We start from the raw sequence: 11,938 nt of genomic DNA on the forward strand, positions 1-11,938 counted from the left end.
TTTCGTTGGTCCCTTTTGAGAAAAACCTGAAATTCAGTCTTGACCTTTGTGGTGAGCGATTGTCAAAACGACAGAAAGTCGTAATGGACATTAGAAAAAGTTGGATCACCTGCAAGTATTTTTAAAAATCCATTAGGTCCAAAATTTGTAAATGAATAAATTAATTAGTAGGTAACTATAGACTTTGACGATTTTATAGAAAGAAAGCCGTTTTTCCCCTAAAATATAAAGAAAATTTACTGCTAGTTCACTGCGAAGTCAGTATAATTTCTTCTTGAAAAATAATAAGATAAGTAACGGACATTCTCAGTGATTGGTAGAGAAGCTCGGCTTATGACACTATATTTACCCCACCACGCCAATTAGTCTTTTGCAGTTACTGAACTATTATAGGCGGTATTCTACTGTACAATCCACAACTGAAGGTCTTAGTTCTCCTGCTGCCCTCTTTGCAACTATGTCTTAGTCAACATATCACACGAAGTAGATTTTTAAAACCTCCTATTAAATGTTTGTGGTTGGACGAAAATTTTGAGAAACATTAGAAGAGGGTCTCCCAAACTTCAAACATGCTTGATCAGTTTTTAGTTTTTCGGATTTAGTGCATCCAGAGCAAAACTCAAGTTCGGAACCGTAAAAAAGCTTAATTTTGTCTCTGCCAAAACGATTGCAAACACTGCGACGGAAAAGACAGATTCTGATGGTATGTCACGAATATAGACGAAGAAAACGCTCAGTCGGAGTTACAAGGGGCTAGGTCACGCTATTTTAGGTAATTTTATTTATTTTTGTCAATATAAGAGCCCTAAGCTTCAAATTAATTGGCAGAGCTTAATTGGCAAAATCGAGTTTTTTCGAACACAATCCGTTTAAATCTTCTCCAATTTTTCCCATCCATGTAGCTGTTTGGCCTTTTTGTCTTTTGAGTCCTTCTACAGTTTTTAGCTGTTAATATTGTGATATTTTCAGTTAATTCTATGACCAGTTGGTCAGTGCCGGAATTGCTTAAAATTGCGTAAATTAGCCCCTTTAAATTGGATAAGCTACCAAAGTTTGTTAATAATAAATCAGTTGTTAACTGTAGAATTGGGTGATTCTACAGTAAGAAAGTCGCTTTTTTCTAAGAATATAAATCATATTCGTATTTAAACCTAAGGTTTTCATAATCGACGGCCTCGTCTTTTTCCCAGTGTGGGTTAACTGTTTGCATAATAAAATTCTTTAAGACTTTACCTTTTACCCTTGGTAATAATTTATTTGGCACAGGTCCCATGAGCCTTTTTTTCATTGGTCCCTTTTGAGAGCTACCTGAAAATTAGTCATATGACCTTTGTGGTGAGCGATTATCAAAACGACAGAAAGTCGTAATGGACATTAGAACAAGTTGGATCACCTGCAAGTATTTTCAAAAATCCATTAGGTCCAAAATTTGTAAATGAATAAATTAATTAGTAGGTAACTATAGACTTTGTCGATTTTATAGAAAGAAAGCCGTTTTTCCCCTAGAATATAAAGAAAATTTACTGCTAGTTCACTGCGAAGTCAGTATAATTTCTTCTTGAAATATAATAAGATAAGTAACGGACATTCTCAGTGATTGGTAGAGAAGCTCGGCTTATGACACTATATTTACCTCACCACGCCAATGAGTCTTTTACAGTTACTGAACTATTAAAGGCGGTATTCTACAGTACAATCCACAACTGAAGGTCTTAGTTCTCCTGCTGCCCTCTTTGCAACTTTTTCTTAGTCAACATATCACACGAAGTAGATTTTTTAAAACCTCCTATTAAATATTTGTGGTTGGACGAAAATTTTGAGAAACATAAGCTAAGCAAAGAGGGTCTCTTAAACTTCAAACTTGCTTGATCAGTTTTTAGTTTTTCGGATTTAGTGCATCCAGAGCATAACTGAAGTTCGGAACCGTAAATAAGCTTAATTTTGTCTCTGCCAAAACGATTGCAGACACTGCGACGGAAAAGACAGATTCTGATGGTATGTCATGAATATAGACGAAGAAAACGTTCAGTCGGAATTACAAGGGGCTAGGTCACGCTATTTTAGGTAGTTTTATTTATTTTCGTCAATATAAGAGCCCTAAGCTTCAAATTAATTGGCAGAGCGGTTAATTGGCAAAATCGAGTTTTTTCGAACACAATCCGTTTAAATATTCTCCAATTTTTCCCATCCATGTAGCTGTTTGGCCTTTTTGTCTTTTGAGTCCTTCTACAGTTTTTAGCTGTTAATATTGTGATATTTTCAGTTAATTCTATGACCAGTTGGTCAGTGCCGGAATTGCTTAAAATTGCGTAAAATAGCCCCTTTAAATGAATGATTTGCCACTAATCGGATCCTGTGTTTTGCGTAGAGGATTCTGGGATCGCTAGGGGGCAAACATTGCCTAGAAGAAAATATATGGCTAAAAATTGTTTTGACGTTCAAAAATACGATTTTGGGGAGAGATCAACGCTTTTTCGCCAGTATTTTATCAGAAATGGATTTGGGCAATGTTGGTACGTTGAAAGGGTTAGGTTTTGTTTGAATAACCGTAAAATATGCGATAAAATCTACCGCTTTTATGAAGGTTTACATGTATTGTGAAATAGACATCGCGTACGCGCGTAACTGAGGTCTCGAAATATATTATAAAATTGAAAATAGCTTAATAAAGCCCTTTTAGTAGTTGTATAATATTTAACGTTTGCACAAGCTGTTAACTTATTAGTTACGTCTTTTAATAACAAATTATTATTACGGCTTCGTAAAAAGGTGACACGGGCATTCACAGACTCCTACGACCGTGACATTTATAAATTTCCCGATCGCTTTTGGATTTGGACGTTTAACGTATTTTGTTTATAACTAGTTTGTAAAGGGAACTATATCCTGCCAGCTATATTATTAAGAAGTGTTTTAAGTTTAGTGGAGCCCTAACAATGCCGCCAGAAAATGTGTAGAGGTCGTAGGTCTGCGTGGTTCTCCGGTAGTACCGGTAGTACATTTTTACACATCTGTACCGTATTTATTGTTATGTATTGGCTATTCGGACTGTCGTGATTTATCTTGGCTCATTTATATTTGCAAGATGTACTTTAAGTTCTTTCTAGAAGGACAAGATCTTAAATTATCCGTAAGGATGTTCATCGGTACTGTGTTGTATAAATGTGTTTCTTCGTATCGCGGATGACATTTGTGTTTTGTCTAGTTTAGCTAGAGGCTGATAAGCTTCACTTCGAGAAAGATGTAACCTTGTTTTAAAGAGAGCCCATGCTCATGTCAAATCATATTTCTTATTCTTGGGCGAGTAAAATCTAAATATTTCATCGCGAGAAAGAATTGTTTTTGCCTCTCTGGGTACCTTCAATCGTTTATCACATATCGCAAACAGCACAATGATGGCAGTGATTGCTACTGGGCATATTTCTAATATTATTTGTATAACTGAGCATAGAATAATCATGTACATACGTTAATACAACTCAAAAGACTTTATTAAGTAATTTCCTCCAGATTTATACCTAACTTGTAATATTTCGAGACATTTTGAGATGTCAGTTTCAAAATAAACCTTGTCGCCTGCGCTTGCGAAAGCAGAGGTTTATCGGTAAACTTGATCACATATTTCGCGGTTATTCAAACAGAAACTTATGCTTTTCGAGACTCAACAATGTCCAAATACATTCCTGATAAAATACTGGCGAAAAAACGTTGATCTCTCTCCTTAATCGTATTTTTGAACGTCAAAACAACTTTTCGCCATATATTTTCTTCTAGCGACTTGCAATGTTTGCCCCCTAGCGACCCCAGAATCCTCTACGCAAAACACAGGATCCGATTAGTGGCAAATCATTCATTGGATTAGCTACCGAAGTTTGTTAATATTTAATCAGTTGTGAATTATAGAATTGGGTGATTCTACAGTAAGAAAGTCGCTTTTTCCTAAAAATATTAGGTTTTCATAATCGACGGTCTCGTCTTTTTCACTGTGCGGGTTAACTGAGTAATGAAATTCTGTTAGACCTTACCTTTTAACCTTGGTAATAATTTATTTGGGATAGGTACCTTGGGCCTTTTTTCATTGGTCCCTTTTGAGAGTTACCTGAAATTTAGTCGTATGACCTTTGTGGTGAGCGATTATCAAAACGACAGAAAGTCGTAATGGACATTAGAAAAAGTTGGATCACCTTCAACTATTTTTAAAAACCCACTAGGTCAAAAATTTGTAAATAAATTAATTAGTAGGTAATTATAGACTTTGTCGATTTTATAGCAAGAAAGCCGTTTTTTCCTTAGAATATAATGAAAATTTACTGCTATTTCACTGCGAAGTCATTATAATTTCCTGTTGTGAATATAATAAGATAAGTAACGGACATTCTCAGTGATTGGTAGAGAAGCTCGGCTTATGACGCCATATTTACCACACCACGCCGATGAGTCTTTTACAGTTACTGGATGAAACGTTGCCTTATTGAAAAGACATTACACCACTTAAGTCCTGGATATATAAAGGATTTGAAACTCTTGAAAATGTCTTCAAAGGATTTTGAGCCAAATGTTCTTTCAGAAAATGGTTGACATTCAAGGCATTAAAACTATTGATTAAACACAATGGTTTTGGTGGATAGCCAGCCATGGCAAACTGTACAAACTGTATTAGATCGAATAGCCCAAATTTATTTCTCTTCGCGCAGACTGGTGCTACTTATTTATATACCGGCTATAAGTGCCTTTTCCCATGAAGCCACAAAAGATCAAACAGACGTAGCAAAGAAATGTCTTTTTCATATTGTTTCTTTTCTAACCTCTACAGCTTCAGACAAATATGTAAATTGATTCGCATTAGATATACGCTGAGTAAAGAGGCACTTGAGTGTGATGTTTCCATGTTTTATTACATTATTTTGTGGAACTTGTTATTATATATCTCAGATAGTAGTCATTATTATAGGCGGTATTCTACAGTTCAACCCACAACTGAAGTTCTGAGTTCTCCTGCTGCCCTCTCTGCAACTTTGTCTTAGTCAACATATCACACGAAGAAGATTTTAAAACCTCCTTACAAATGTTTGTGGTTGAACGAAAATTTCGAGAAACAAAAGGTTAGCAAAGAGGGTCTCCCAAACTTTAAACTTGTTTGATCAGTTTTTAGTGCATCCAGAGTATAACTCAAGTTCGGAACCGTAAATAAGCTTAATTTTGTCTCTACCAAAACGCTTGCAATCACTGTGACTGAAAAGACAGATTCTGATGGTTTAAAAAGTTTGTCAGGCCATCCCAATAAAATGTTTCGTTTCCCATTGCCCGACCGAACAATTTTTTTTCGAAACGAACGAAAAGACCACGTTTTCGAGTTGACTTTGTAATCATGCTTTCTTACTTAGCAGCCCGGCCCTTTTCTGGAACCCAGAACCCTTCAAGTGTTCATTCTTCTTTTTTTTTTTTGCCCGACCGACCGACCCAGCATCACAAGAGACGGGGCGATGGGAAACGAAACATTTTATTGGGATGGCCTCACGAATATAGAACGTTCAATCGGAATTTAAATTGGATTCGCTACCTGTTGATGTTCTTGTCATCATCCTCGTCAAATGTTTCAACGAACACGTCCGTTTATTTATTTTCAAAACGGGATAAAGATGAGCACAAGTCAGACAATAATACAGTAAGAGGGGGATTTCGATTAAAGGGACACTTTCACGAGCTTCACTTCAAAAATTCAAGAGCCTAAAGACGTATTGAAACCTACAAATAGTGGTCCAGTTTTGCTAAACATTGCTATGTCAATGTATTGAAGCTACAAACAAGTAAACAAGTGATATTATTGTGATTCCATCAAGAACTTTAGATCTCAACTTGAAAAAGTTAGGCTGACTTTTTCAAGCTCTGCCCTGGTGGACTGGAAAAACAGCTAAACCCCAATAATGCTCCCCTCTTACTTCAACAACAATTTACTTTATATCTTCATCTTGATGTTCACGGCGCATTTTCGTGTACGAGTGAGAGTATTTCGCCAATTAAGTACTTTTTATTGAAAAGCAAACAAATTCCCGTGACAGTGCGTCCCTTTAAATGAGCCGGACAGGCTCCGGTTTGCCGAGATTACTTTTATCCCGGTATTACATGAAGCGAACCAGACAGCCAGCTCGGAGCTGGCTGGCGCGATGAGCCGCGCAAGACCGGAGTTTTGGTGCAAAGTGGCCGCTTGAAGTATTTTGTCGGGCTCGCCCGGTGAACGTGATTAAATGGAAAATTCGAGCCCGATTATCATGTAAATACCAAGTTGATTTTTGTTGTGTTCAATCATGTGCCGTGGCCTTAGGCTTCACGGAATATAGCTGCCCCAATTTTATCGTAGAAATAAAACTTTGATGTTTGGATTCACGTCCCTATATCAAACGAGCCAACTTTCAGAAGCCATTAATTGAAACTCACTGGTCCTTTTCACGCGCACTTACCTTTAATAGATATTTTATAAACTTCGTTTTCTCGGTCCGTACTGCAATTTCCTGATCCTTGTTTCTTCGATGTATGGCTAAGCGCGTGGACCATAAATCAACGGGAAAAAATGAAATTTAAATCTTTTCTTCAATCTTGGAATCTTCGTTTTTTCGCGCTTTTTATTTTTTCGGAAATACCCATAGAGAGTCTTAAACTAGGTATTTCATAGAGGATAATACATGGTTGCGCGGAGATATGAAATTTATCTTCGAGTGCTCAAATCGATAGCTCACGAGTGAGATACCGGTTTTATCCACACATGTGTGATACCATTTTTCTCGATTTGTTACCACTCGCTATACCACTGCAGTTTATATAAAGCTTTACGTGTTTTCTCTTTCGCTTAGCCAAAAATTTGCCTTTTTATGTCATCGGCGGTCTTTCTTCGCAATTTTATCCTTACGGACTCGATGTGTATATATATCAGGTTTTAGTAGCGGAGCTCCACAGCGGCCCGAAGGGCCGCAGAGCGGAGCCCCATACCCATAGAAAATTCACCGAAATAGGAAAATCACGAAGTTGAGTTTTCATGGTCATCACGGCTAGCGGCAAAGCTCGCGGACGCGTACGTCCGTCCGTCCGTACGTCGCCCACTTCAGAAATAGATTAACCCTTGGCTAACCTCTTTGATACTGGGCATCCACGTTATGGTCAATTGACACCTGTCAATAAAAGGTGTCCGCTGACCAGTATCACGTGACCATATCGCAGGCTCAGGTGTATAACTTGTCGAGGTAACGTGTTTTTATAAAGTTGACCGCTGACTGGAAAATGGTTTTATATTGGATCGCGGGCTTTAGACCTATTTTTTATGTCTATGGTCAGTGAATTCAGACATTTAAATAAAGGGCAAAGTAAATTACCAGGGAGCTACACTTTTAAGCTTGGCTCAATATATTTAATGGAACATGCCTTACGCGCGAGACTCGCGAGAAAATGACGTAGACGGCTTTTTCTGCGAACTAGTAACCAATCGCGTGGAAGCATATTTTAGAGCGTGCCTTGAAATGGTTGATCATATTTTTGAAGTTGAGCGAGAAGTGCCGAACTGCTGAAGACAAGCAAACGACCAGCATTCACCTTCACCTGTCCCCTGGCGCCAAGTTGGCGCAAAGGGCCTCAAAACGACCAGCATTACGATTTTTATAATTTTTTTATTATCATAACGTGCATTTAGTAAGGATTTTAACTTACCTGATTTGAATCACTGGTTTCCTCTTTCGTCGATGATGACAGCGTTGAAGTTGCTAAAAAAGCACCAGTAGGATGTGTTGTGCTTTGGAGTCAGATCAGAGTATGGATGGCAGAGAGCGAAAGAGAAACTGATTATGATTCGGTGCTCAGACTCAAATTCAAAATGTGAAGACACTTAAGGTGAATGGGACTCAAGAGATAAGACAACCATTGAATAGAGAAGAGATATTTTTACATATTTTTTCTCAAGCATCTCAGCGGTCCGGAATCCTCAATCCTTGAACCTGATTCCCTTATTGCACGCGTCCCAGTGGTTTTGATTTTCCCATCCCGACCCCATCAAGGCGCGAAATTATTTTGTAGCTTCGGTATAACGAACACATGAAAGTTTTCAAAATCAAAATAGCTGTTCACCAACCGTTGTAATTGCAAGGACTGCCATAGTAAAAATTGGTTTCTTGTGTTAAGAGAATCATCCGTAGCATTTCTGTTTGTTAATTCAATAGGGAATCCTTTTTTGACAACACTTCGGATTAATGAATTGAAGCAATCAATCAAAATTGTAGTATCACGAAGGAAACGACATCGACATATTGAAAGAAGTCTGGGGGATTTTCGGTTGCAAAGTTGTCCAGAAAATATGTAATTGTGTTAACTGGTTAAAGCTCGATAGCAAGTCAGTCCTCTTGGTGTCCTGTGGCACATAAGACACTCCCTGTGGTAGGCCAACTTTAAATCATCCTAGTGCTACGGCGTCTTTGAAATGCACCACCGGACGGCTCTGAATGGCAGTCCTAGCTCTAGAAAATTCAACATTTCACTCCTCATAACCACAAGCAGACAAAGAACGTTTTATGGCAGTACTGTAACCATATGGAAGTCTCGAGATCATTCTCCTAAACTTTGTAAAGTTCTCAAAGACCTCTAGAAATCTTAACGACATTACGTTATTCTTTTAATTTATTGTTATTATCCGGTGGCAACGACATAAGAAAATTAATATGCTGTGAAGCGGGTTGCTGTTGGAATTAATTCGATGACTGGAAAATACTTGCGTTTTTTTTTCATTTATTTACTTATATACGAAAGCAAGGTTGCTTTTCTATGAAAATGTACAGAACGAAGAGTAAATACACAAAGTAACCATTTACATCTTTTTTTGCTGTTATTCATGTGACTTTGGAGTATCTTTCCCAGTTGGCCGCGACACTGCGAAAATGTTTTGATTGACGCGGCTTGTAGATGCATGATGTGGCTCGTTTGAGTGTACCACGTGACGTATGTTCAAGCCACAATGTGCGTTTGTGCTTGAAATCGACTTATCGAGACTTATGCAATCGCGGTCTGACGGTCGTTTCTCTGAAGATGACCTTCGCGAATGACGCGGTCCCTGGGAAGAATAATACTTTCTACTTAATTTTCTACCACGTGAAAAACTGATTTAAAACTTAGCATGAAACTTGAAAATCGCTTATGCTACCACTAGTGTGCCTCGAGGGTGAAGCTAAGGTAGAGCAACTTTTTTTATACACGGCTTGTGTTTAAAGCTAGAACTTTTTTGGGCCGACTTGATGGAACAAATATCAAACAAACTCATAACATGGATAAGAACCCTAATGAGGTGGATCAGTTGGCTATTTACATATTACAGCGTGATAGAGTGGAGTTTAGGACTATCCTATTGGCAGGGACGAGGATTGGGACCCAGGACCTCCTCCAGCAACCCCTCCACGCCGTCTTCCTAAGGAAGTTTGTTTTCTTCCATGGTTGAAGAAAGAGCTAATTTAGATCTTAAATAAGTCGGGTCTAATGTAGTTTAAGCCACATAAATATCGTTCGTATTACCTATTTCAACTGCGTTGCAATACACTATGAAAGTAATGTGTTCTGCTTAGCGATTTGTGTGGCCATTGTGATAGAGCGGTTTTCACTTGAGTGTCGAAAGTAAATTGCGTTTGCTTTGGTTTTGCATTACTACGCTTAGTGATTGGCTTAAAAATCTCGCGCCACTTTCTCAGCCAATCAGAACTAAAACCAAAACCAATCGTAATTCGCGCGCGCACGTTATCCCGCGCTTCGTGCCAGCAACATGTATTTGCTTCGAGTTTTGATCGGTTCACTGGATTGTCTGTGTGTTCTGTGATTGGCCAGAGTAATCACTTTGGTTTTGGTTTTACGACACTCAATTGAAAACTGCTCTAATTTAAACCGATTCACGCGAGTTTCTGCGATTTAAATAACATTCGATAGCGAAATGCGACTTATAAATTACGTCTAAAGTAAGGCATCTCGTATCCACTCAGAGAGACATCAGTCGAATATTCTCCCCTGGTTTTTCGTCCAATCCGTCCTCCCTTAATGACGTCTTTCTCCTAAAAAGAAAATATCTACTTTAATTGTACAAGAAATATTAAAAGAAATAGTTGATTAACAAACCTTTACTACGCTCCGAATCTATCCCCTCACACACCTATAAACCAGTACCTCCCACCCGTATCCCCTTCAATCCCTAGCTACCCCTTCCCACCCTACCCCCTCCCATCCTTAACTATCCACTCCCTACCCATACCCCCTCCTACCCCTAACTACCGCCTCCCACCCGTACCCCTCCCCCCCACCGCTCACCAATCCATCACATCTGTACCCCGTCCCACCTCTGTCAATCACCCCTCGTGTCCCCTAATACCTTCATCCTGTTATGGTTAGCCTGTACCGATGTTTTTACTCTTTTTCTTACCGTTTCGTTTTCCGACGATATAAGACGAGGATAACAATGGCAACCAAGCACACGACTCCAAGAAGAACACCGAGAACTATCAGAGCGTATTTGTGTGACGTCACAGAGTCTGGTTCATCTGAGTTGCGACCGGAAACTTCTGGTGGAACCGAGTGAACCTGGCCCGAGTGTATTTCCACTCGGTCAATATAGGCGACGCCATGTCCCAGTCGCTGGTGGATTTCCGGCGCCACTTTCACCATTAGCTTGCTCAGAACTGCATGAGGAATAACGTTATTATCACTTTCCTCGGGTGTCTTTACGGCAAATCTCACATTTAATAGGCTCATGCCTTGCCATGCTTTGGGGTAACCATGGAGAATGATGACGTCATCGGGTTGGAAACTGGGAGTCTTTTTCTGGCTTTTTGTTTTTGTGTTCCTGGAAATTTTTTAAACGAGAGAAAATCAATAATGTAACTGCCTATTACGTTTTTGGTTGAACGAGTCCTTAGCAAATTCAACAGTGAAACGAGGAAGAAGAAATTGAAATGCATATTATGCATGGGTTTTTTTTTTCTCTCTTCGACAATTTGCCCTTAATAATGTAAATAAAACAACCACATCTAAGAAATTCTCACCTGAAAATTTCATAAAGCATTTTTAAGAGCAAAAGAACGCAACATTCAGGCCTTATAACAGCTGTCAGTTTCTTTAATTTGCCAAACTTTTTCAGAAACTTTGCTAATCGGCCACTGAAAGGATTTATTTTACACAGGCGTATAATGAGCTCCACTTTATTTCATCTACCAGGGCATTATCTCGCTGTTACCAACAAACAAACAACATCCGGAATTGTCTACCGCGAACATTGTTATTCAACAAATAATCATTAGTAATCTCATACCCGAAAGTCACTCTGTCTAACGCTAGAAAGTGAGACCTTGATCTTAGTTTTGATGTAAAAATGGGTAAAATAAAATTTGTAATTATATTTTTATCCTCTGTACTTACTTTTCTTCATCCAGACATGGGTTTAACCTACAGTGGCTTGTTAAGATCTCGGCTAAAGTCTTTTTAAATTCCACAGCAATCCACTGAAAATAAAAAGGTCTTGTTAGACGCTTTGCAATATTTGAAGAACAAGAAAATTCTAATAGAGATGTTTCGCATAACTCCACTACATACGCTTATTATCCACTGTTGTGGGAAACACCTTTTAATGATGCAAATTTGATTCTGGTGCGAAATTTTGCATGGCGGCCATGTTAGATGGTAGGAAAAATAGAAAATTATTTCTATGGGACTAAATGATCATTCTAATGAAAAAGATAATCGGCCATCCCAAATGGTTTCACCCCGCTGTTGTAAAACTTTGTACATTTTTGGTCCAGCGACATGTCGTACTGTTTAATGATATATAATTTTATAAAATAATTGAGATACTACGCGCGCTCTCATTGGTCGATAGGTGTGTTTAGATGAAAGTATGTAAACACGGTTGTGACGTCACGGTTTCTGTGTTTCC

General features: G+C 38.5%; 1 protein-coding gene across 1 annotated transcript in view; it reads right to left on the reverse strand.

The window, feature by feature from the left end:
- Positions 1–9,900: 9,900 nt before the first annotated feature.
- The window catches only part of LOC144637271 (scavenger receptor cysteine-rich type 1 protein M130-like), a 52,846-nt gene continuing 50,808 nt past the window's right edge, over positions 9,901–11,938 (reverse strand). Inside the window, exons 15-16 of the mRNA XM_078496399.1 lie at positions 10,433–10,852; positions 9,901–10,067 (exon numbers count right to left, since the gene is read on the reverse strand). Of these exons, the coding sequence (XP_078352525.1) occupies positions 9,995–10,067; positions 10,433–10,852 (493 nt within the window). The 3' untranslated portion in view covers positions 9,901–9,994. The remainder of the gene's footprint in view (positions 10,068–10,432; positions 10,853–11,938) is intronic.

Source organism: Oculina patagonica, chromosome 13 (genome assembly GCF_052425735.1).
Source record: "Oculina patagonica isolate OP01 chromosome 13, crgOcupat, whole genome shotgun sequence".
Lineage (NCBI taxonomy): Eukaryota > Metazoa > Cnidaria > Anthozoa > Scleractinia > Oculinidae > Oculina > Oculina patagonica.